The sequence below is a fragment of the Scheffersomyces spartinae genome, assembly GCF_019049425.1.
Source record: "Scheffersomyces spartinae strain ARV_011 chromosome Unknown scaffold_2, whole genome shotgun sequence".
NCBI lineage: Eukaryota > Fungi > Ascomycota > Pichiomycetes > Serinales > Debaryomycetaceae > Lizanozyma > Lizanozyma spartinae.
The window spans coordinates 558,006-584,390 of NW_025065049.1; the positions used below are offsets into that span (position 1 = coordinate 558,006).

At 39.1% G+C, this 26,385-nt stretch overlaps 9 protein-coding genes across 9 annotated transcripts; 5 read left to right on the forward strand and 4 right to left on the reverse strand.

Annotated features, from left to right (window-relative positions):
- Nucleotides 1–249: 249 nt before the first annotated feature.
- ECI1 (dodecenoyl-CoA isomerase) lies at nt 250–1,080 on the forward strand (the record flags this gene model as incomplete). The annotated part of the gene is made up of 1 exon (XM_043193079.1): nt 250–1,080. The coding sequence occupies one exon, from the start codon at nt 250–252 to the stop codon at nt 1,078–1,080; it is 831 nt and encodes a 276-aa protein (XP_043051467.1).
- A 335-nt stretch (nt 1,081–1,415) lies between these two features.
- Nucleotides 1,416–3,956, forward strand: NPR3 (uncharacterized protein; the record flags this gene model as incomplete). Its single annotated transcript, XM_043193080.1, has 1 exon — nt 1,416–3,956. The coding sequence occupies one exon, from the start codon at nt 1,416–1,418 to the stop codon at nt 3,954–3,956; it is 2,541 nt and encodes an 846-aa protein (XP_043051468.1).
- Nucleotides 3,957–3,964: 8 nt separating this feature from the next.
- On the reverse strand, nt 3,965–11,356 carry PRP8 (U4/U6-U5 snRNP complex subunit; the record flags this gene model as incomplete). The annotated part of the gene is made up of 1 exon (XM_043193081.1): nt 3,965–11,356. One exon carries the CDS (start codon nt 11,354–11,356, stop codon nt 3,965–3,967), a length of 7,392 nt encoding a protein of 2,463 aa, XP_043051469.1.
- Nucleotides 11,357–11,637: 281 nt separating this feature from the next.
- Nucleotides 11,638–14,067, forward strand: KQ657_002311 (putative ubiquitin-protein ligase; the record flags this gene model as incomplete). Its single annotated transcript, XM_043193082.1, has 1 exon — nt 11,638–14,067. The coding sequence occupies one exon, from the start codon at nt 11,638–11,640 to the stop codon at nt 14,065–14,067; it is 2,430 nt and encodes an 809-aa protein (XP_043051470.1).
- Nucleotides 14,068–14,326: 259 nt separating this feature from the next.
- LCB1 (serine C-palmitoyltransferase) lies at nt 14,327–16,048 on the forward strand (the record flags this gene model as incomplete). Its single annotated transcript, XM_043193083.1, has 1 exon — nt 14,327–16,048. The coding sequence occupies one exon, from the start codon at nt 14,327–14,329 to the stop codon at nt 16,046–16,048; it is 1,722 nt and encodes a 573-aa protein (XP_043051471.1).
- Nucleotides 16,049–16,125: 77 nt separating this feature from the next.
- CDC23 (anaphase promoting complex subunit) lies at nt 16,126–17,898 on the reverse strand (the record flags this gene model as incomplete). The annotated part of the gene is made up of 1 exon (XM_043193084.1): nt 16,126–17,898. The coding sequence occupies one exon, from the start codon at nt 17,896–17,898 to the stop codon at nt 16,126–16,128; it is 1,773 nt and encodes a 590-aa protein (XP_043051472.1).
- Nucleotides 17,899–18,049: 151 nt separating this feature from the next.
- On the forward strand, nt 18,050–19,150 carry KQ657_002314 (uncharacterized protein; the record flags this gene model as incomplete). The annotated part of the gene is made up of 1 exon (XM_043193085.1): nt 18,050–19,150. The coding sequence occupies one exon, from the start codon at nt 18,050–18,052 to the stop codon at nt 19,148–19,150; it is 1,101 nt and encodes a 366-aa protein (XP_043051473.1).
- A 43-nt stretch (nt 19,151–19,193) lies between these two features.
- Nucleotides 19,194–19,595, reverse strand: MPC3 (mitochondrial pyruvate carrier; the record flags this gene model as incomplete). The annotated part of the gene is made up of 1 exon (XM_043193086.1): nt 19,194–19,595. The coding sequence occupies one exon, from the start codon at nt 19,593–19,595 to the stop codon at nt 19,194–19,196; it is 402 nt and encodes a 133-aa protein (XP_043051474.1).
- Nucleotides 19,596–20,068: 473 nt separating this feature from the next.
- On the reverse strand, nt 20,069–24,418 carry KQ657_002316 (ATP-binding cassette bilirubin transporter; the record flags this gene model as incomplete). The annotated part of the gene is made up of 1 exon (XM_043193087.1): nt 20,069–24,418. The coding sequence occupies one exon, from the start codon at nt 24,416–24,418 to the stop codon at nt 20,069–20,071; it is 4,350 nt and encodes a 1,449-aa protein (XP_043051475.1).
- Between the last annotated feature and the right edge of the window lie 1,967 nt (nt 24,419–26,385).

Below are 26,385 nucleotides of genomic sequence, written 5' to 3' on the forward strand. Positions count from 1 at the left end.
TGTTATCTTCCCCTCTGAGTATTTCGCTACCCCAGGTATTCGGCTATTCGCGGCCTGCACGCATTTACGCCGAGGTCCATCCCCACAACTCCGAACTTATATATAACGTAGAGCTGAGATCTGTGGTAGTTGTCTGTCTGTCTGTTGTCTACAGTTTGGTCTATCTGTCTGTTGTCTACAGTTGGTCTATCTGTCTGTCTACTGTCTGTCCACTGTCTGTCCACTGTCTACTATCTGTGTGTCTGTATCATGAGCGAAGGAAAGGATATTTTGTACGAGGTTAGAGGAAAGGTGGCTATCATCACCTTAAACTTACCAAAAGCATTGAATGCCTTAAATTTTGACCAATATCTTTTACTTGGAAAGTTGATGGAAAAAGCCGATGCTGAAGAATCCACTGCTGTCACTATAATTCAATCCACTGGTCGTTTCTGGAGTGCTGGAGCCAATACCCATGGAATTGACAGCGAAGAAGCAAAGAAACAACAAAATGATGATCAACATGTGGTCTGGTTAGGAAATTTCACCGCCCGTAATGTATGGTTAACTGATACGTTTGCCAAACACAGTAAGGTTATAGTTGTTGCAGCCAATGGACCTGCAATTGGATTAAGTGCAGCATTAATGGCTCAAGCAGATTTGATTTACGTTAAGGAGGAAAAGGATTTTTGGATCTTAACTCCATTCTCCAACTTAGGATTGGTTGCAGAAGGTGCATCATCGGCTACGTTATTCCTTAGATTAGGATGGTCCAAAGCTTCCGAAGCTCTTTTATTTTCCAGGCCAATTAAAGGACCAGATTTAAAGAGTTTGGGGTTCATTAATCAAAGTTATGATGGCCAATTCAAATCGACTGAAGAATTCAATGATGCTATCTACAAGCAAATTATTGACCAATTTGATCATTTATATGTTCCATCAATTATAGCCAATAAGAAGTTGCTTAAGGATAATATTAACAAATTGATTAGTGCAGCCAACACCGAAGAAGGTATTGGTGGATTCAATAGATTTGTTAAGGGGATTCCTCAACAACGGTTTCAAATGTTGAATGATAAAAAGTTGAAGCATAAGTTTTAGTATATAAGGAATACACATACGTTAGCGAATACGTTGGTGGAATACGTTACTACTTATTCTAACACTGTACCGAACAGAGTCATTGTACAAACTGTACTATACTATTACAGGACGACTGCGCTACAGTATTACTGTACTGCCATCAATAGCCATATATGTATCAAACTATGAATATACTAAAGTAATATGATTACATAAGACCACCAGTGCATATACATACTATTAGCGTACCTGACTACCACTGCTTATATACTAGTCCGCGCTACCGTTAATATATGTATATACCAATAGATCTATTTACCACCTCCACAACTACTTCAATTCCTTCACCAACCATGAGCTACAACCTTCCCAACCCGAGTCTTCTTGGGATTCTTCTTATTGTGTCGAGTCACAGCGGCCCGCAGCTTATCTTCAAGTATCCTCATGACGAAGAAGAATTGGCCGTAGATGAAGTCAACACGTCAGATTCAGATGGTGAAGATAACCACAGCCATAGCGATGATACCATGTCGGGACTTAACGAAGAGATCGACCTGACAAACATGAACTACTACATGGGTACAAAGAAGGACATCATTGGATTTCTTGATGATCAAGAACGTAGTAGAAGGTTACAACGACAAACGGAAGTTAAAGACCGACTTCTCAATCATCCCAGACCGGATGATAGATCAGCAACCACCATATCCTTATTATCGAAGAAGACTTCTAATCCTGCTTCCTCTATACTGGACAGTCATGGGACCCTAGACACTGTTACTAATAATAATAATAATAATAATAATAATAATAATAATGGTAATAATACTCCTTTACCCAATGCTATCTATGGTATAGAGATGGACTATCTATGTGAGATGTTGGCACCTCCAAGACAGATGTGTAACACTCGGTTCGAGATCATGATTGACGAACACGTGTTTGTGGGGTTGCCTATCCATAAACATGACAATGGCACCTGGAGACAACAAGAGTCCATGAAGAAGAAGAACAGGAAGAGCAGGAGCAGGAGCAAGAGCAAGAGCAGGAGAAAGAGCAAGAGCAAGAGCAAGAAGAGGACCAATAAGAAGAATAATAGCCTTAAGAAATCTTCAACTGAAGGGTCTTTGATTGGCGATGGTGGTGAAGGTGATGGTTCCGAAAATGACGACGATGACAACGATGAAGTGATTAATGAAGATGAAGATGATGATGAAGATGATGATGAAGATTATGATGACGATGATGATGATACAAGTGGTAATATTAAAAAGATTAACTTGAATATGTTTCATTTGGTGTTTGTAATGAACCCTCCTATTGTTGAATTCAACTATAGAATCGATGAAATGTTCCATTATGTCATCTCTAGACTAACTATGGTCCTTCGTTATGAGCAACTGAAATATAGCTATGTTTCTCAACAAGTAGGACTCATCCTTAGCATTAAAGAACAGTTAAGCTCCAAAGTTGAATGTGAATCTTCTTTAATTGCCAAATCATCACTTTGTCGATTGATTTATGAATGTTATGAAGCCATTTCCAACTCAAGAATTGCAAATTTATCAATTAATAATAAGCTTCGATCATTCCAAATCCCTATCAAATCAGAATTTTATCTGTTGCCTGAAGAATCAGTTCCTTATCTTCCTGGCTCCAATATCTCGTCTATGACCAAATTATTGGCAACTTCAGGATTAATAAGTGCTGGTGAAACAAGCAGATACTCACAAAAAGGTTTCACACCGGGGGAATCTTCTTCTCTTCAAAATGAAGAATATAATGGTAATAATGATGATGAGATGGGGACTCTTTCAGATCAAATCCTACATTTTGCTATCTTGTTACTTGACACTCCAGAGAATATCATTAGAGATATACGAACAGAAGACAATAGTATATTGGCCAAATTCATTAGAATGATCAGACCAACTGAATCTTTATTCAGAATATCTTTGAGAAACTCAAGCTTATCTCATAACCATATAAAGTCCTTCAGTTTCCATCTTGTATATTGGAGAAGAGCAAGAATCATATTACCTTTAACTTCACGGTCCACTTATATCATGTCGCCAATGGCTCCAATATCTCAGAATCTTTATCGTGATGTTAAACTTTTTAAAAAAGAGTTCCCCTCTTTACCTTCGTTAATTAACTTTATGCGTCTTTTGTCTGGCTCCGATAAGCCTTATGATCCCAATTTAATGATGAATAGTAAGAAGAAGAAACTAGAAGTTCTAAAACCACAACCTTATGGAATGATTATCCCAACCAAAGATCATAAGAAAAGTTATATGGAAGCCCTTGCATGGCTAATGCGATACGGTTACGTCACTCAGTTACAAACATTCCTTTGGCTTAAGATATCTCGAAAGATTAAATTGAAAGTTGAAGAAGATTTGGAAAATGAAGCATTCCAAAGGAAAAAGACTGGCAAGAAAGCGACAACTGCACCATCAAAGGGCGTAGATAACTCTTCCAAACCAATGGATGAGGTAACCATAGCTACCTCTGCAGTCACTACCACCACCAATGCTACAAACACTCAATCTAAACATCAACTGCAAGAAAAGAGTGCTGAAATAAATGAAATCGAAATGAGCTTGCGCAAAACCCAACTTGGGCCTAAAATAGTGTTGGAAGATGATGATGATACAATATTAGTAGACCCTGTTAGAGCTACAGCTATCGAAAGAAAATGGATCAACAAAATAGTTCAAGATGAATGTGCATTAAATTCAGAACTAACTACTATATTCTACAAATTGCTTCGATACATGAATGGGAATGACTCTTTAGAATTGATGTTACTTAAAGAAAACATTTCTCGTTCAATGCTTCAAAAACTATTGGGTGAAATCAAAGATCATATTATTGCTGTTCGTCATTGGTGAGTAGACAACTAACTAAAGTTATCTTCTCTATCGGCTTCAACTGTTTCTTCAGATGTTTCACCAAAAGCTGTAAAATGGATTGGCCTGTGTAAAGAGTCATAGAATGAAAGGGGAATATCTTGCTTCAAGGTATAAGGTGTATTACCGTTCCAAACTGAACCCATGAACGTAAAGTTCCAAAGATTATCATCAGGTACAACAAAGGACCCCATGATGTTCTCAGTTAATATCAATTGGTTTTTTTCACTAAAGGTATTGGAGAACCCTTGTGGATCTTCGTTCATGAAGTCTTTGTTATTGGCTTTACCCCAATCATAGCCTTCGGAGGTGGCATTGAATGCAGTTAATGTAACCGAACCTGGAGTATATGCCACCATTAAGGTAATAAAATTCCGGGAATACTCAATGTGAAAACCTGCTTGGGTAGTTAAATCAATGGGAGTTAAATGGTCTGATTCCTGTGACAGAGTATGGATCCATCCAAGTAATTCAACTCCTTCTAAAGCGCCACCTTCTTCAAGATCAGGAAGTTGTTTAGGGAATTGAATAGCATGAGTGTTTCCTAATTGAGGAACAAGAGCAATGAACTTAATCTCTTTGACATAAGGATTGTCCTTAGGAGATGTCCCATAGATGAATCCACCAACTTGACAACGAATATCGGATATCAGAATAAACTTCCGAAGTAAGTTTTGAGGCATGACATATGTGAACCGATCATCGTCATCTTTAATTTCATCAGAAGAAACAAAAATATTCTTACTTCTTAGATGCAAATTATTAGCAGCAATGGCACGGTTTCTCCATTCATTTTTAGAGGAGAACATCAGTTGCTCATAATTGGTGGTTGTGACAGTAACAATCTCTTCTCCATGAATATTGGTAGTGGTTGTTTTCAAGGCCGTCAATTGCTTATTTGCCTCACCTGATTCCTTTGATGGACCATTCTCTATATCTTGGATTTCTTGTCTCTTGATAGAAGGTGCTCTGACATCTTGACCTAAGATGATATCTCTGATTTCTGATTGGGTTAAAGATTGAATGTTCACGTTGAATCGCTTGGAATAATCATTCAAAATAAGATCACGTAGTTGGGATTCAACTTCTATCCATTGTTCTGTGGTTAAAGTGGGCCAGATATGATGATCTTCTGTTGTAACATTGGAATCGGAATATAAGATCAACTCTGTCTTTTCTTGATTAATACCAAAGGCACGCAACAACAATATGATTCTGGAAAACGCAGTATAAGCACTGATGGTCATCAACCAATCATCATAAAAGTTGAAGAGAACCATTTGTGGTTCCTTAGCTTTCAATACTATGTCTGCCAACTTATTGATCTTCATGGCTGAGGCGAAAGGTAAGTGTAATTCAGATTGACGGATTGAAATGTTGGGGAAATCCAACATATGAACTTCCAATGGATCCAACATCCCCTTTCTGGTAACAATTAACTGCTTTGGTTGTTCTTCTCTTGGTAATGATCTTACCAAAGCCGCTACTTCTTCTGCTGTCTTCCATTTGGCCAATTGACCCAATCTTTTCTGTCCAGCCCATACTGAAGTATGAATAATCTTCAAAAACAATTGACCTGTTTTGGGGTTCAACATGAAAACTGAACCATTGATTGGTTTGGTAGTCAAATTCCCTTCAAATGTCTTGTGAACGGTGACTCTGTAGACATTGGTATCATCAACAAATAATTGGGTTTCATTGTTGAACAATTCAACATAATTATTGGAATTTAAGAAGGCTTCTTGTGGCTTGGATTGATAGAGTTGCAACCCCTTTCTGATCCGTTCTCGTAGCACATAAAGAGCGGGATTGGCTTTCATGATTTCCTTCATGGCATTTTGCATTAATGGTTTGGATCCACTGAACCAATTCCCATAAACATCATACATGTTATAAGCCAAATCAATACCCACCATTATACCTGTGGGACAAGGATAAGAACTTGAAGTATCAGTGGTATAATCCAAATACTTTGCTCTGGTATATCGAGAAATATCGTGAGAATCATAATCACCATATCTTAATTGAACATCCACCCAAAGCTTATTAGTTGCAATGCTGAATTGATCATTCTTATCAAACAATAGCGAAGGCTTGGAAACATTCCATTTATAAGTACTGCTGAGCACAATGTCGGCACAAGACGAATTCATCTTGTACGATTTTCTAGGATGAATGGCTTGCTTATCAACCGAATCAATTTGAAGTAATTCTAATTGCTTATCAAACACTTGACACAAATCATGAACAATACTCTCATGGATCTTTTGCCATAAATGAGCTCTAAAGATTTGAATCAATGATATCTTCAACGTGGGGATCTTCCCATGTAAAAAGATCCCAGTTAAATCCAATTGAACTAAGAACCCCACATAGACATTGGCTCTATTGATGGTTGGTGACCACCATAAAGTGAATCTACGGTTTGGAATTTGAGATAACCCAGATCTTTGAGCATTGGTTAACTTTTTGAACTTCAACGAGTCTTCAAATCCTGAAGCCTTTTCCCAGAAGAGCCCCTCCCAGGAATCGAACCCGGTACCTTTGAATAATGTATGTTCAAGAATTGTCTCTATTCCCCCTAATGCTTGAATGACATCTGTACGATAAGATGTAAGATTCCAAAGTCTACCATCATGATGATTGCTTGTCCACCAGAAAGGGTTATGACGAGGCATGGTATATTGTTTGAAATACCTTCTTATTCTGTGTCCCTTATCATAAGCCAAAGTTTGACGATCCTTTTGGAATAAAGTACTAATCCGAGGTAACCCTCTATCCCAACTGGCTTCCATATCTTCAAAGGTTAAACGACGATTTTGCTCTGAAGCCTCTTGACGTTTGATGGCATATTCAGCCCAAACTCTTTGAGAGTCAAGAAACTCATTTTCCCAAGTTTGAATGTATCTGAAAATCGTTGGAATCATCTTTTCTTCCTTATGATTCATACCAGCTCTGAAATGAGTGATTCCAGTTTCTGTTTGTTGAGACCATCTCATATCTGAAGCAGGGATTAAAATATGGGAAGCACTAAGCATTCCTAAACCTCCCAATTCCTTTGGAGTATAAAATACCGCTGGAGGGAACCGGGTGGGCATTTTAGAATTTAATCCCATCTTAACTCTGTTTTGTATTTTGGTTTCACATTTCACCAAAATATCCAATAAAGGTTCTGTTGCAATAATGGCTTCTCTAAAGTAAGCAAATAACCCGATCAATGCAGTGTTCCATTTGGCTGCAACTTTGGTGAATGTTGCTGACCCAGAAGACATCAAGATTTGCCTTATTCTGTTGTTGAATTTCTCCACTTCTTCTGCACTGACTTGAAGATATGCCTTAGCCGTTCGTTCCTTTGTTTCTAGGTTTGTTAAGTCCCAAACTCCTTCCGATGAAGAAGAAGCATCAGCTATTGTTCTGCATTTGGGAAGAATTCTAATTTCAAACCCACACATGGTGAATAAAACATTGGGGTTTTCCACTGAATAAACCGATGCAAATGACTCTTCAAAGCTTAGTGATGTCACACTGGTAGGGATTCTTCCAGCTATCTCCCAAAACACTGCTTTCCCCAAATAAACATCTTGTCTCATCAACTTCATTCGACAATCTCGAGGCCAACATCTTTTATTGTTGTATCCAACCACGCTTTCAAAATTAGGATCAGGGTTTTCAGAAAGATAATCTTGAACCAATTCTTCTGATTCTTCAGCTGTGAACCGGAAGAAAATGTGGATCTTATCAACGTTTCTTGAATATAATCTGATAGGGTTGCCAACTTCCGTTTGGGAATCTTTGAATTGGAGGAAAGAATTGGGCATCTGAGGAGACCCAGCCAATTCATTGGCTCTATCCAAACCTAAGACCAATAAATCTACCATTAAGCCATAATATTGATAAACAAACGAAGAAAATTGAAGACCTCGAATTAACCCCAATCTATTAACATGATTCATATCTTTATAAGTGATATCAATGTTATTCTTTGCTGTGATGTAATCAGCAATATTAGGATCGACAATTAATCTTAATAATCTGTTAAGCAAAGTAAGATCAATGTTTTCAGCAAACTTTTGTAATGAAGTTTCAAGCATCACGTTCCGTTGACCTTTAGAAGTTTCCCATACATCTTCCAAGTTATTAATACCTTGACACCATTTATAAACAAGCAATGGAGGGATTTCATCATCACTGGGTTTGATCCAATTGGGGAAAAGGTTTCTTTTATCAGCCTCATACCATAAATATTGATCCAAATATGCATCGGTTATCTTTTCCAAAGGATCTATTTCATATGTTGGAACCGTATGACTATAATGGTCCATCATTTCAAATTTGGATTCTTTAAAGATTCGTTGAGTTAAAAGGAACTTCTTGATCCTGGCAAGGAACTCATGAGGACTATCATAGGCTTGTTCAATCAATGCTAACTCTTCTCTTTCTGAACTGTTTAACCTGGCACTGGCAGAATAATTCTCCTTTAATTTCTCCAACGCTAACACAAGCAATTTGGTATCATGTTTATAAGAGATTGGAGGGAATGGGATAGGACTAAACTTTCTTCCTTCAAGCCAATGGACCATTGTTTTGAACATTATCACTGCTTCATCAGTTGTAATATAAGGACCGTCTTTAACAAAATCAATTTGTCGTTGTTGTTCATTCTTAAGCCAAAGTCTACTAAGACGTCCCAAGTTCTTCTTAGCAACAGTCTTTTCAACGGTTGAACCCTTCATTAACCTATCTCGGTTGTAATGAGCAACTTGAATCCACCCGTCAGCTTTGGCTTGAATATACCGTTCAATAAGCTTCTCAATAGGTTCTGGTAATCCGGGGACCTTCCAGGGGATATTGGCTTTCCAGCATCTCCATGCTTCACTTAGATGTTGAAGAATGGTTCGAGACTTATTCTGCTTTAAGCCATCGGGTATCATATCCAAGATATCGTGCATCACTTGTGCTCTTAACTCCAAATCATAGTACGAATCCACACGTTGTTTGGTGATGGATTTGGCCACATCATTGGCTCTTCTACCTTCAAATTGACGAGATATAAGATTTCCTAGCCATCTTTCCAATAGAGGATTAACCCCCCTTAGGAAGAATATCCAAACTCTCCATGCTGGTTGCCAGAACCCACATCCAGGTCCCTTCCCAATGTTTTGGTTGAATCGTGAGTATACCAAATGCTTCAAGTCTTTACACTGTCTGATCTGATGCATTACCTTATACTTGTACCTGTAAATACCTGTCAACTGACCCAAATGATTAAGAGCATAATAAATTCCATCAGCCAATTGAAACGAATCAATGTTTCCCAATCTATATTGAACATGACAATCCACAGTTAGTTTGATGACTCTAAGGATCTCTCTAATCAAATGGAAGGCATTCCCAAACCTAGATTTCTTTCTTTCCTTGGTGGTTAAAGTTTTGGTTGGTTTCAAATTGAAGTTATAGTCCAAATGTAGGTATGTCAAACCTTTCTTATGAATTAACAAGTTTAACATGTTGTGACCTTGTCTGCACACTTGGATAGCAGCTTCCACCCAATCAACAGTTGTTTCTTGAAAGTAGGGCGTTGCCTTTAAGGACTTGAGAAGTTTGACTTTCTTCTTGGTCTTCGTCTTCTTTGGTCTTCCAGGTGGATTATGAAGTTCATTTAAGACAGAATTCTTTAATAACTTTTGATAGGATACTCGGACCTTTAGTGGTGAGTTTCGTTGTGGTCTTTCCTTGTACCAAGGTTTGACTAAGGCAACGTCCTCGGCTCTAACTGTTCTTCCACTTCTACGGTTGAAGGGGAAAGGTGCATGCCAAAGTAAAAGAGCATCTTTGGTTCCTTTTGGTTCAAGACTTAATGGTTGGAACTGTTCCATTTCTTCATTGTCGTCTTTAGCAGAATTGTATGTCTTTTCTGATAAGAAGGAACTAAAAGTTGAAGGCATCTTTCGATCTTTTATCTGGTTGGTTTTTGAATGACGTGGATGTTTTTTGATTAAGTTCATGTTACCTCCACTAAATGCACATAATTCTGAGTCCATATCATGAGTACAGTCAAGTGGTTCGTGGTATAAGGAAAGGTGAACCTTCTTCACAAAAGAATTGTACAAATAAGGGAATGCAACCCGGTATTCTGTACGGATGGGGTTTCTAAAAATGATTCTATCAATGGAATTGAATTCTGTGAAATCTTCCAATTCTTTATTATTCAATTTATCCTTGAATAAAGGTTCAAACTTGGGGCCTCCTGGAAGAGCAGAGTTCAAACTCTTGGACGTCAAAAATGCATTCTTTTCATATAAATAATGATTATTGGAGTTATGTCCAGCTTCTGCTGTTAATGGCTTGCTGATTTTATATAAGGTTGACATTCTTTCAATGTCAAGATTCCATGTCTTATAGGAATCTCCATTAACAATTTCAGGGTCATCAATGAATGGCTTATTTTCATATAACCATTCATTGAGATCACCAACTTTACTATTATTGTTATTATCCAATTCTAGTTGAATGCCATCTAGAGGTTCGATGTCTTCAAGGTTCTCAAGCCAATCTAAGGGAGGTTCTTCGTCATCAAATGCTGGGAAGGTTACCCTCTTGAAATGTCGACGATCTCTCTTCTCTCGTCTCATGGCTGTCCATGTGCTTGCCCATTGAGCCGTGAAGACTGGTTCGATGACTCGGGGAACTTCATTGACAAAGGTAATGGCACCTGTTGTATGATACAAGACCTTAACATCCTTTTGTTGTTCCCATGGCATTGGCATATTCTCAAGAAGTTTAAGTATGGCATGGGGCATGTACTTTAATGCTCCTAAATGGGAACGTTTATCCGAGGCCACTTTCTTAGAGGAAAGATCGCCATGATCTATCATGATCTTCCGAAGATGCTCAGGAGGCATCTCTGCCTTTGTAGGTTGTATTATTCCGCTATTCTTAGCCTTTTTATATTGGTACCTACGTTTCTGAGTTTGAAGCCATTTTCGCTTTCTACTCTCTAGTGTGTCCACTTCGGGTAATGGCAGAGGCATAGATACACCAGATTTAGCCAATCTTGGAGGAGGACCAGGCGGTGGGCCACTGCGTTTAGAAGCACCACTTAATGGTGGAGGAGGTGGTGGTGGTGGAGGCCGTGGGACCCCATTAGCTCGAGGCGGTGGTGGAGGTTTTGTTGATGATGAACTTGGAGGCAAAGGAACCGCTGATATTGAAGGGAAGCTTCTTGTTGGTACTGGTGCTGGTGCAGGTGGTTTATGTCTTGTATTTGTGCTTGCACCATTGCGAGACTTTGGCTCTTTGGTTATAGAAGCTCCATTTATCCGATCAGATCCAGGCTGGGGAAAAGAAGGTGGTGGAGGAGGTGGAGGAGGAGGAGGAGGCATTCTGAAAATACCAATGTATATTTACAATTGGCTATATATAAAAAGTACAGGGTATGCATTTTGCACTAGAAGGATCTTATTTTGTACTGAGATTCAAATCTCATCGATATATGGTCGTGTACGGGCTAGTTGGTAGTGTTTTGTAGTTTATTATGTAATCATTGGACAACGGTAGCACTGAGATCTTTTTGATCTCCTTACCCTCAAGCGAATGAGCCTCTCCTATTATTATTGCGTTTACCCATATACTTATACTTTATATAGACGTATAATATTTCTTTATGGCGGAACCAATTCGAGGATTAGCCGCTGGTTGGGACTTGCTAAAGTCAATGGTGGGCTATGAAATAAGCCAAAACGTATCCGAGGCCGTTGTGAACCAGAACCACTCCATAATAGTAAGTAACATAACGACACCCACCGCCGGCTTGAATCCAGGTATTAATAGTGATACTAATGGTACATGGGTTGGGCTTCGGCTTCTTCAAGGGTTTACGAACGCGTTATCGGATCAAAAGGAGCATAAGCTGAGTGCCAGAGGCAGTCTGGAGTTTTTAGATCGGAGTTTAGCATTGGTCTACTATTGTTGTTCATTGTATGGATTCTCATGTCTAATGCTCGCACTTATATTGGATCGCACTATGACCATTGCGTCGGCCAATGACTTACTGCAGCAGCAACTTGATATAGACCGGAACCGAGGTCGGTCTTTGGGCGTTCCTAAACTGGCGGTTTATTTGAAGAAGTTTTTTACGATTATACTAAGATTACTAGTCATTGGGTTCTTATTGTATAATGGATATAATGTGCTAGTGGCCTTGAAGTTGGTTGGACAAATAGGTACTAGTGGTACAGGTGCTGGTGTTGGTCCTTGGTATATGAAGTTTCTTCAGAGTTCTTTCTTTGATTACGACCCTGATTGGTTCAATACTACCAAATATATGGCTACCCTGAAGACCCAAGTGATGATTGGACCTAATGCCGATATGTATTGGCCGATATTTCTTACATATTGTTTTCTGGCGTTTGTGGAGACTTTCAGTTCGGTCATCCAGGGGAAGAAGCCATCTACTGAATCTGGTATCACGATATTTGAGCACTCTATAGCGTTCCAAGAAGCTGGCTCAAGAGGGTTTGATGGTCATATGCGTACTCCCTCGGAGCAAGTATTGTTTGCTAGTTTATTTCTGATTGCAAACCATTTAAACATACAAATTGGAGGGATTTTGAATGATAATAAATACAAGTTGATTCCTCTGTCAATTACTGGGATAAGTTTCTTGATTTATGTTCTTAAATGCACTTATGATTTGACTGTGTTTAAGTTTTCTTCTATTTTCGTTACCACGTTTCTTCCCCAAGTCTTGTTGGTATTTATCATAGCCATTAGTGGGCTTATATTTGGTATGGCATTCATTGCCAATGGGTTTCAGATGGGTAACTTGAATTGTGCTAGTCTATTTGTTTATGACAACGATCTTGAAGACGAACCTAACAATAGACTTAACATTTCACTTTCAGATGATTTTTACAAATGTCTTTGGAGTGTAGGGATGTTTGTTATCACTTTAGCTGGGAAATCCAGTTATATCACCGAACTAAGCTTTGTTGCCGTTGATAAAGAGACTTGGCTAGAACGAGGGATATGGGAATCGTTAACTAAAAGTGGTTCTCCTACCAAGAATGTTGTTCAATACCTCAAAAAGAATCATGTTACAGGATATTCAAACATTGTTCAACAGCCTTCGCTAAGAATGATAACTGGAAAAGATGATAATGAAATGGATGAAGGTTCAGGTAACTCAGTGTATTGGACAAGATATCAATATCTTTCAGCTGCCTTGACTCGGTTTGGTCAATTGATCTATGGATTGGTTGTTACCCGGTTTTGTTTGACTTTTGTGCCTTCATTATTTAGAAGAAGAAGTAGACCTGAACAACAACTACAGTCGTCTATGGATGAGACTGTGGAAGAGTTTGAGGCCAGGAAGCTTGCTGTTCCAGCATATTTGCGTAAGTACATGCGTATCCGTTCTCAAGATGAAGCAGAAGCAGAAGAAGAAGAAGAAGAAGAAGAAGAAGAAGTGAAAGAGATTGTATATACTTCAGATGACGACTATATCAATATGTTGCAAGGGATAGAGATCCCCGACATTGATTGTTCACCTGACTATGATAATGAAATTAATGAAGAAGACGACGAGGATGACGACGACGAAGATTCTGACGACGGTTATGAAACAATTGATTTACAGAATATCGAAGAAACCGGAGGTAAGATTTTGAAGTCCGTTAATGACGAGTTTATGAACGTTCAAGAGTTTAATGAGCTTATAAACTCACCAGATATTGGAATCTTACAGTTCCATCTACAATATAAAGGTTCAGGAAGATTAACCCGATCCAAATTTTTGAAGCTCCAAACGGAAGAAGATAAACAAAGAGACGAAGGTGCTAAGCTTTTAGAGCTACTATTATCCAAAAGAGTCTCTGAAAACGATAAAGACAAATTACTTTCACATAATGAAAAGCTAGAAGACCGACTTGTATGCGCTATTTGCCAGGTTAATTACCGGGAGATTATCACGTGGCCCTGTAAGTGTTTTGCTATATGTGAATCATGTCGTCTTTCGCTTGTTGCCAAAGGCATTGAAGGTTGTGTATGTTGTCGGAGAGATGTTGAAGGAGTGACAAAGATTTATATTCCCTAAATACATGGATATAAATCTTACATAATGTAATCTACTCAGAATGGTCCAAATATCTAGTACTATTTTGTATGGCTGCTGTTACTTATAAAATACATTATTATGCTCCATATATGTCATAGATCACGTGACAGAGCACGTGATTACCCCTAAATACGCGTGATGGTATATGCAGTACATTTATCTCACAAATAACATAAGGTCAAAGTATCAAAAAATTTTAATCCATAAATTTATCTACCGTTAAATTATTCCACCAACGATGAGCGTGCCAATGGTGACAAAGACCGTGACCACCACGGCGTTGGCGGCTATGGCTCCTCCTTCACTTGAAGCTTTAGGCGACTCGTTTGCGCAAACATTTGTTTATTACTTGAACTTTTTGGGGAAGTTACCTGGAGGAAGCATCATATTAAAGTACATTAAGCTGTCGTATAAAAATGATCCTATTAGGTCGTTGTTTGAGTTGGCGTTGTTTATATTTGCCGTCCATTACTTTTTGTCGTCCAAACGTAAGGAGAACAAGGCAGACACCATTCGATTCTCAGACAAGGAGATTAATGAGTTGGTGGCTGAATGGGAGCCTGAACCATTGGTGGACGAAGTAACCCCCAGAGAGAAATGGTTGATGAAATCCATTCCACAAATCATTGGTGCTAATGGGTCCAAGGCTTTCATCAAGGGAGTTGATGGACCCGTAGTTAATTTTGCTTCGTGTGATTATTTGAACATGAGTGAACTGGAACGAGTTAGAGAGGTGACTAAACTGGTTATTAGTTCATCTGGAGTTGGGGCATGTGGACCACCCAATTTCTATGGTTCTGCGGATGTTCATGTTCGATTGGAAGAAGATTTGGCTACATATTTGGGAGCAGAACGTGCCATTTTATATGGTCAAGATTTTGTTACTGCTGGTTCTGTATTACCATCTTTCTTAAAAAGAGGTGATTTATGTGTAGTTGATTCCGGGATCAATTTAGCCATTCAAAAGGCTTTGATTGTGTCGCGATGTGACATCGAATGGTTTGATCATAATGATCCTGAACATTTGGAACAAATTTTAAACGAATTGAAACCAGTTTTAGACAAGCAAAAGATAAGAAGAAGATTCATTGTGACTGAGGGGATTTTTGAAACCTCGGGTGAAATTTGTTCGTTACCTAAAATTGTGGAATTAAAAGATCGATTTAAATATCGATTGTTTCTTGATGAATCCAGATCTATCGGTGTTTTAGGTCAGAATGGTAAAGGTGTTGCTGAGCATTATAATATTCCTCGATCAGATATTAATATTACTATTGGTGCATTATCTAATTCATTTGCATCATCTGGTGGCTTTTGTGTTGGGGTTGTACCAATGATTCATCATCAAAGAATCCTGTCACTTGCTTATGTTTTCTCTGCTTCTTTACCACCATATTGTGCCAAAGTAGCTTCTGAAGTTATTCATCAAATCTTGGAATCTACGGACGATGGTCGATCATCTTCTTCTATCATTAGTCAATTACGTGATATCACCAAATTCTCCTACCAATTGATGGAAAAACATTTATCGTCTGAACTTACTATCTATTCCGATTCAAACAATCCTCTGATTCACGTTGGATTGGCTCAGAAATATAGAGAACTGTTGGGGTTCCCCAATTACTATGGCAGTGCCCAATTTTTAACCACAGGGAAACCTTCAAGATATTTGAATGAATTTGATAAATACTACAATTGGGAATCATTTATCTTACAGAAGATCATTGATTTAACGTTAAAAAACTCAAATATTTTAATTACAAGGTCAAAGTTGATTTTAGAACATGAAAGCTTGCCAGTTTTAGGTCCTCATTTACTTATAAACATCAAGAGAACTACCACTAAACAGCAAGTGGAGGATTTGGCCCATGCTTTGGCTTCTTCAAGCAAAAAAGTGTTTGCCAACTTACATAACAATATTGATGTACTGAACTTGGAACGGGAGCTTTTAGACTACTAACTTAATTCTACAACTAACTATTAGCTATTTATTATTACTACCACCATTTTAATTTAATTTAATGCCTCTTTTTTATTCTATTTCAACATTCTATTTCTGGCATCCCTGGCAATCGACCGGGCCTCTTCGATATCGTGAGCGTTACTTAGATTCAAATCTTTGGTTAACTCGTACGCTTCTTCGTGTCGCTTCTCTTGTAAAGCATTCCTGGCCAACCATAATCTGGCTTTGGATGTTTCATCTGTTACCCCCCATACTTCTTCTTGAGCATAACATAATTGATAGTATTTATAGGTTTCCAGGGCACTCCCCACTTTATCCCAAATTGTTGCAAGCTTGAAACAAACATGTGGTTCGGGTACTTGACCATTGGCTTGATCCGCACTATCTATACTCAACGCCTTTTCGAACGCTCCAATGGCTTCATGCCATTTACCAATTTTATCGTAGCAATTTCCTAATGCATGCCACATTCTCTTATCAGTCGGCTGCAAAGTGGCCGCTCGTTGGTAATAGTATAGAGCATAAAGGTGCATGTCGAGTACTTCGTACGCTTGGCCCAACCCGTACCACGCGCGGAAATCTCGAGCGTTGGAATCGACCGCTCTACGGTACGATTCGATCGCGGCGTGCGAATTTTTTAATTCGACAAATTCGTGGCCCATGAGCGTCCATGCACTTTGACAATTTTTATTTAAGACGAGCGCTCGTTTGTAGTACATTATAGCTTTCTCATGCTCACCCTTTATGGAATGATAGTTGGCAATGACGCAACATGTTTCTGGGCGGAACTTATCTATGTGTGCAGCAAGTTGGGCTAAGTACGCCAACTTAGCTCTTTTCTCCATCACATAGAGCATATTGGAATATGTATCCAAATCATCTAATCGAAGTGGATCCGCTTTAAGTATTTGGTCGAAAAGTGCCTCCGCACGAAAATAATCAAGTTGGTGGTACGCAATTAAAAACTGTTGCACCTTAACAAATGTAAAATTAGGAAATTCTACCGCGAGAAGGTCGAGTTTTTCGCTCAATTCCTTCGCTTGGTGGTCGAATTCTTGCCATACCACTACTTCAAAGAATCGAAACATCACGGTATTAGCCACACCACTTCGATGATGACGAAGTTTGGCCATTAATGTGACAGCCTCGTCATATGTACTTAAAGTAGCCACCAACTCTTGCCAGCATAACCAATTATACGGGAACAATACAACAGAATTGCAAAGATGTGTCTGAGCAAATGCTTGTTTTCGCTTACGATTGTACACCACACCACAGAGATAGTGGAGAAATGCATTTGGTTCATTATTTGGGGACTGATGGTACGAGTCAGCTTCTTGTAGTATTTTAGAAAGCACACCATTTAAAACGTTCACAGTATCGTTGTTCTCTTCAGTTCCGCTGCTTGAATTATGTGACGATTGAGAATTGGAATTACCTCCATTGGCAACTGTAACATTATTTGACACGTTGGAGGCCACGTTTAAAGTACCATCAGTTTCTTCAGTAGCTCTTTTATCTACCGCGATTAACATCGCGTACAACCGTAAGAAACGACCATTCCCACTACGACAGCCGCGAAGAATATAAGCTGCTCGATCAAACTCACGACAGTTGAAGTACGCTCGTGCAAGCATCACCATTGGTTCGTCTGCAACTTCGTCTTCTGTGGGAGGTTTGGTTGTTTTGGTTGTCGACGTTTGTGCAATGATCCCATTTGGTAGTGGAGACAACCCGTTCAATGCTTCCGCACACCATTTGGCGGCTTGATGGAGATTGAGGAACGCAAGAGTGTTACATGCTTCGTGTAGCGATCTCCTTAGTTCTGTGGCCTCTGTTTCTGGCATTCTTTGTGGTTCAATAAAGATCAACGTTAAAACATCAGTCGATCGCAAAGCATTTTCGGTCGATAAGAAATTAAATCGCGAATTCTAAATCGATACCAAACAAAATATTACCACCACCATTGCATATACATCGCTTGAGTTCGTTGACATCATGGTGAAAGATTCAGATAACCTTGTGGCTGAACTGAAGTCCGTCTTGATCACGGTGGAAAGTGCAAGAGAAATGTTACAAGCAGTAAAAGCTGCTATATTCGACGGGAAACCAAGCGATGGCCCCACGCAAAGACTTGCTCGAAAGAAGTACATTTTAGACACTTTGGCTGTAACTCGATGGCATAAGAAAGTGCTGAAACATCAAAGAGACGTTACCGAACAGACTATAAGCACGGAAATAGGGTCGTACAACAAGACTCTTGGTAAAGCCGCTAGGTCCAATCAACAATTAGAAATGCGTAAGGAAGAATATGAAACTTTAAAGGCATCGGTGAGTATACCGCTGTTTTTATTGTCGCTGGAAACCGTTAGTGGTGGTAGGGGTAATGAGATTATTAGCAAGTTAAGTAAAGATGTTGATATACCAATTGGTGGCCATAGTGTTGGTGTTGACATTGCCAAACTTTTTAGTATAGAGAAAACAGCCACTGGACATCAACGGATAGATTACGGAGCGTTTCAAGAATTGGTCGAGTTGGAGTATCGGTCTCGACTCCGCAAGCGGATTAAGCTCGAGCTTCTTTCACTGATGATCTCGAGGATTGAGAATAACAACAAGAAGTGGATGGGACGTGAACGCTCGTTGGCAGTGTTTATGCGTCGGTTGAAGGAGATGGCACGAGAAGTGGAGTCCATCAAGACAAGTGAGAGTAGCGATTTACACGAGTTTGATTATGAGGAGAATATGGAAGAAGAAGTTGAAGAAGACGACATTGAAGACGACATTGAGGATGTAGCTGAGGTGGATGAAGTTGATGACCCTGAAGTGGACGACGTAGAACCTGAAGACGACACAGAAGAACCCAAGGCAGACGACAATATTGACGACATAGAGTTACAACATGATGAGGCTGATGATGATAATGTCCAAAGTGATGCAGATGGCAACGGTGACGAAGATGTACAAAGTGGCAGTGTGACCGAAGACTCTGAATTAGATGCCGGTGGATCAAGAGCTGAATCCGTAGAACCGGAGGAAGTGAAAATCGAACCATTACCATTGAATGACGACGACGACGACGACATGGTCCTAGACTAATACACGATTGATCATATTGTTACTCATATTATTACTATACATTCTACTCGGTCTTTGCTTGTTGGTTTTGAATAGCCTTCTCTTCTGAACCATTGAAGATATAACGGAATACTTGGGCTGGAGAGTCCCCCTCAGCCTTTCTATAGTTGACGATACGAACCAACTGGTAACCGGCCACACCACCCAAGAAGAAGTTGACACTGGCCAATAACATGTTCCGGGGTTTGATAACGAACCCGGCCCAACGGGTCCAGATCACACCGGTGCAAAACAATGCTATTTGTTGGGTACCAGAGATCTTCTCTACTGGTCTTTGTAAATCATTAATACCAGCTACCACAAGGGCCCATTTCAACACTGGAGCCCAGAAATGTACGGTTTTCGGCCCGGTTTCGGAGTTTAAAAACCGATTGAACTTAGATGCATGTTGTGCTGAAGCGGCCATCTTGTTAAACGTAGTTCTTTTATATATTTAATATGCTTCAATTGTGCAAGTTAATGTATAGTGTGAGTTCCTGGTACTTCATTCCGTTTTCTTTACGGACTTCGTTGCTCCTGGAGTTTTGTGTGCCGTGCACGACTTTTGTGGGGACCAGAAAGTTTGTATGTAGGAGATTATGTAATGAATCTAAATGTAATGCTATACATTTATAACATGAACTGACTCTTAATGGACATAAGGGCAAACGAACTGAAAAAAGTAATCCATGCATAAACCGTAAAGAAAATTGCCTAATTAGGTTGATGCCTTTTTGTCTTATTGTCCAAGACTATTTTACAAAAACTCATTTAATCCTCGATAAATGTGGTTTCTGTAAACGATAATCACGTGACATCGATGATACAGTATGGTGTCTACGTTCATTTGAAACAGATTATTATACTACAGTATTAACATTAGTGCTCTAAATCCTTTCTTTAAACCAATCCTGCTTCCCTACACAAAGCATAAAACGCCGAATCTTCACGTTTTAACAAATCACTTGGTGTACTAAATTCAACCACTTCACCTTGATGTAGCGCAAGAATCTTATCACTATCCATAATAGTCTCCAACCTGTGAGCTATTGTGATGATGGTTTTATCTTTAAATTCTTTCCGAAGAGTTTCTTGAACGATTCGATCCGTTTGAATGTCCACCGCCGCTGTTGCTTCGTCCAATACAAGAATCTTGGCCCGTTGCATCTTCAAAAGAACTCGGGCAAGTGCCATTAATTGACGTTGTCCCACAGAAAAATTGTTTCCACCTTCCGATACCTTTATTGAGAGCTTATCAAAGATTTCTTTATTTTCTTGTTCTTGCTCTTCATGTTCTTCGTTTTGTTCACCTCTTAGATTCTCAATATGTGGCTTCAAATGAGCCGTTTCTATGGCTCTCCAGATCTCTTCATCAGTATAGTAACTAAATGGATCCAAATTCTGACGAATGGTTCCTTCAAAGAGTTGACAATCTTGAGGTATAATTCCAAGGGTGTGACGTAAATCAAATAACTTCATCAAAGACGTATTTAACCCATCAATATTAATATGACCATCAACTGCTTCAATTATTCGGAATATAGCCAATGCTAAGGTCGATTTCCCTGATCCAGTACGTCCCACAATGCCAATTTTCTCTCCTGATTTGATACTAAGAGAAATGTTCTTCAATACCAAATCTAAATTGGCTCTGTATCTGGCACAGTACAGATCAAACTCAATTGTTCCAGTCATTGGCCATTGAATGGGAGGTTTAATAAACTTCATACCAGTTTCTTCTACTTCTTCTTCACTGGGTTCTTCCTCTGGCAACAGGAAATACTCAGCACACCTTTCCACTGCAACAATTGACGATTCAACAGTGGCTGATAACCGAACAACTGATCTCAACGACGAAGTAACACGCAAGGCGTACGACATCACAAACCCAGCCATTGCACCACTTAAGGGGTTGGAAGTCTTCAAGGATCGAATGGTTAACACTGCAGCCAGAAATATCACTATGGACCCAATCAATTGTAGCCGTACAGAAAGCCATCTATTGGTAGACCGTTGCATGAATAAACATTTCAAATTAAAATCAACTTTGGATCTATTAATGAAATCAAACCGGGGGAATTGTCGGAATGCACTAATGGTTTCCATTCCATTCAATGATTCTTGTAAATGAGCATAAATAGGGGAACTGGAAACTGAAACCAACCGTTTCAATTCTCTCGAAATAGAAACATAATACTTGAGATAATACAAGTAGATGAACAGAAGACCACCAACAATGAAAAGAAATTTGGGCATCGCTATACCAACAATAGCCAAAGTAAATAACGTTTTAACAATATTTGTTACGAACCCGCTTAAAACTCTAGGTATCTCAGAGTCTATCTTGTTGATATCATTAGTAAATCGATTAAGTATTCTACCAACGGGTGTACTTTCAAAATATGACATGGGAGCACGCATTAACCTCTTGGCCATTTTATCATGGATCTCCTTGGAAGCTCTAATGGCCACCCAAACCCAAAGGACACCTGCTCGACCAAATTGAAAGGCACTGGATAGAATTCCAAGTAAACCATAAACAAGAAGAAATCTTCCTGCATCACTATTATCACCAAAATCACCATGTTCTTGAGTCCAATGTTTCAACCAGTAATTAGCCAATATCCCAGATAGCTGTGAACACACTAAGAATGCAAACCAAACAATAACTCCCAAATATGAACATGCTTGAATATATTGAGCGTAAACTGTCCATTTAACCTTTCCCTTTTGGGAGACCTCCACCTCTTGTACTGTCTTTGCATTCTTTGGAGCTTTGGGTAAAGGATCAAATACAAATGTTGCAAGACTTGCAACATCACTGTTTTCAATTGGTTCATCATCATCACCAACTTCTTCTCCTTCTTCCGCTTCTTCTACTACATTCTGTACGACCATAGATGAAGTCAAACTTTCCTCCTTTGAACTCGACCCCGTATTGTGGGTCAAGATATCAAACATCTTAGGATGATCTTTATCATTTATGCCCGAATATTGGGAATGCTCAACGATTTTCCCCCGTTCAAGTAAATAAATGTCGTCCAGGTACTTTAATACATTGACAGTGTTCGTCAGAAGTATGACTGTCTTCGAAGCAAGAACACCAGTGGATTTCGAAAGAACTTGTTCAATGATCCGATTACAAACATGGGAATCAACAGCACTCAAGATATCATCTAGAAGGTAAACATCAGCTCTGGAATAAATGGCTCTTGCGAGTGAAAGGCGAGCCTTTTGGCCACCAGAAAGTGTAATACCCTTTTCTCCAACTTGTGTTAGATCACCATCTGGAAGGATATCCAAATCTGGATCTAACTGGGCAACAGCGATAGTTAAATCATAATATTGCTGGTCATACCGGTGACCAAATAGAATATTATCCTTAACTGACGCATTGATGATCCATGGAGACTGTGAGCAATAAGCAATGGTTCCAAAAACTTGAGCATTGCTGTTGCTGTTATTGGATTGCAATTGACCAAGAATGGCCGATAATAAGGTGGACTTTCCGCTTCCAACTTTTCCTATTACGCAAATGAAATCACCCTTGTGAGCAACAAAGCTAATATTCTCTAAAGCACATCTTGAGTCATCTAAGGTTGAATACGAGGTCACGGGAGTTGCAGTCAAAGGAGTCAAATGGTTTGATTTGGTAGTTACCATTTTAGGAGTAACTAAAAGTGAGCCTTCATCGACTGGTGTGGGAGTGGAACATGGAGTTGATCTGGCAGAATTTGATTCGCTTCGATAAAAGGAACCATTTTGAATACTGACACTAACATCTCCCGATGATTTTGCACAGGGAAGTAGCGGCAATTCAGGTAATGATGGAAGACAAAGGAATTCGTTAATTCTCAGTAAGGAAACAGATGCATCGATGATCACATTAATTGATTCAGGTAATTGAGTCAAAGGGTTGGACAAAAGTGATAACAAACTCAAAGCTGGGAATACCACTTCTGAGGTCAATGGTTTATCTTTATTAAGGACAACAAACGCAGCAAAAGTTGCAAATGTCATTAAGAAAGGAATGGTGGTCCAAATAAGGAAACTGGCTTGATAAACCAATCTAATCCATTTCAAATTACCAAGTTCCTTGACATTTCTTGCTTCCATTAATTTGGCAAGCATTGGTTTCTCCCAAGCATATAATTTAATTGACTTGATGGTAGTACAAATTTCATTAACAATTCTTGTTCTTGAATCTTTTAAAGTCATCTGAATTTTGGTTAATTTCTTCAGACGTTGTATAAGAATATAATTGAAAGGCATGATGATAATCATGGTGATGATACCAGCAAAAGTTGATTTCCCAACCAATGACCAAAGAGAAACAACACAGAGGATTAATTCTGTTGGTGCCGTAATAAGATTCAGTAACCAAAGTGCCAATTGTTGAACTTTATTAACGTCCACCGACATTAAGTTTATAATATCACCAGAAGTTTTCATTTGTCTTGAGTGTTGAGATAATTGAAGTGATTTACGATAAATAAATGCACATAACGATGACTTGCACGCTAAACTCAATTCTATTGATTTCATTTCGTATTGGTTGTTGATTGTGGTTTGAACAACGGTGATTAGGAACATAAGAAATGAAATTGTGTAGCCCTTTAAAGTGGGTTCCTTGTCATAATTGTTACAATATTTAATCAACCATTTTAACAACTGAGGTTGCACAAATTCAAGACAAATGTAAGCATATTCATACAAGAACAGAGAAATGAATGGATTCAAAAAACCTCTAGCCAATGCTGTTGTTAAGTTGGCCTTTTGGGGATTGTAATATTGACACAATTTATGGTATGAATTCATAGTGGATAATTCTGTTGGAGCATTGGGCAAATCCACGGACGTTATAGTTTTGTTAACATATGCTGAAATAATCATATCATTCATCCAACTAAACAGTAAGCAGGAAATCAAATTAGGTTGATGAAGCTCCTTAGCCAACGAAGGCGACTGGGAGTAGTAATTAGTCAAGTTTTTGTTTGGTGAATAAGCAAGAGCTTCTAACAAGAAGATACTCGCTATCAAGAATAAGGAGACAATGGTATCTGCAAGACGAGCAGTGAAAATTGGATAGGAAGTGAAGTTATTCTGGTATAGACCTAGCATTGAAAGGAATAATTGCATTGGCCAAAATGCCAATAGGAAGCTAGAAGCAATGGGATTGGTGAAAGGTTCTACTATATGCAACGGAAGAACCACCGAAGTTATCACCAACTTTTGGAGCAGATCAGTCATTGAAGCCAACAATAACGATGCTGCAGATGATGATGTCCAGGAAAGGAATATGGCTACATAAGCACATACCAAACATAGTTTCACATAGTAGATGAGGCCCATTCGCCTTATGCTAAACGAGATATTGAATGGTCTTTGATTGGACGGTATTAATGTTGATGATATTTTGCGATAAAGGGTGACATACCCCACAACTAACCATATGATGCTGAAAAGCACATAAAACAAGTAAAGGAAACAGGGGTTGAAAGCATTATCCTCTTTAGATGGGAGTATAGGATTTCTTAATATAGACTTTATATTAGAACAAATATCACCAGTAACCGAACCGGTACCAGCAATAGTACCAGCAATAGTACGAGTGGGGCCAGTTCCTGTGGCTGCATCAGCACCGACATTAACATACTTGAACGACATTTGGTATAACAGCTGTGCCCATAACGAACGAACTAGAAGCAAAAATCAAGGGGTACTTATTCAACATGAACTTAACGCTCCGTTCATTGAGAGAGCAAGGGTTCGGTGATGAGTCTTCCATGCACAAAGCCCTGACGGCAAATCTATAACGTTAACAATGCCACTACACACTGCTTAAACTGTTTCGTGTGGAAGGCGAAAACCAAAACCAATGCCGCAGTAAACAAATGAATGATCACCACAATAGATAAGAGTTTCAAGTATATTTTCAAGCGTGTAGTTCGTGTTAATATCGTTTCAGAGGGGGGCCATTCAACCTTACCTGGAGTTGAAATGGTTCAAAATATTCAAGTTTAAACAATTAATGGATCATGACTATTGTCATTACGACGTAGGTATATATTTTTGAGGTTAGCCCTATGTTTACGTAAGCTAGTACAACTAGACTGAGGTTATGTGTACGTAAGAAAGTGCCAAAGATACAGTTTACATAAGTAAATGTCAATTGCCTCAATTTGTGTCGCACTAGTGTCGCACTTATAAACTTCGTCAAAGAAAAATGTCGCTGACATAACCACAGAATGTTGTTGGTCTTCGTTCCACAGGACCGATTCTCGGCTCCGAGAGCCATCGCAGATCTAGCCAATTATTGCCACGGATCACACCGGGAGCAAAAAAAGTCCGAAAAGTACACAAAAACCCCACTTTCCGTGGGTCACAATAGCCATTGAACCGATGAGCCCATGATTCCATGCCAATACAACACTATACCCAATACAAATCAATAATTATGTTTGAGCAAAGCCTGTCTATAACCTTCGCATGACACGCGTGATCCAATTGTATTACCGGTATACCATGACAGCAGATAAAAGTTTACAACGATCAATTGTGTATTCTTAGATACTCAAGGGCCACCTGCTCATACTCATAAGCTACATACAGGAATGCCGATGTCAACTCCGTAGACAACTACGAAAATTCCACCACCATTAACCATTAACTTTCCAGATGCAAGAGAACTTATGACCATCTAACCCCAATAGTCATCTGTAACTTGTTGTACTGGTGTTATACTCCGCACTAACTCCATTCGGTCACAATTGCAAAGAGTCCCTTTGCGAAGCATACTCATGGTTTGAACATTAGAATCATACGCGATACTATTGGCTTGTGTCTACATACAGGAACACACCACCTCTATAATTTTCCCCCATACTGCCTTACTTAGATAACATATAGTAGTGGAATATACTAGTTCTAACTAAAGTAAACCAACCAGTATCTGTATTGTAGTTTAGTATTACGCAGTAGCCTCCTCCAGTTCACCCACGCCAAGTGTATATACATTAAAGTGTTGCCCTAATGGGCGCAACTTGCCAATTGATGTTGATAACCGACTCAATCGTGGGGAGAATTTTTTTGTGGTTGGACGAAATCAATATAAATACCAAAGCAATTGTCGCACTTCTGGTCCAGGAGGAAAAAGTTTCAATTTCTCTTTCTCTTGTTTGTATTCTGTAACACCAGTCGACTATACGAAGAAACGT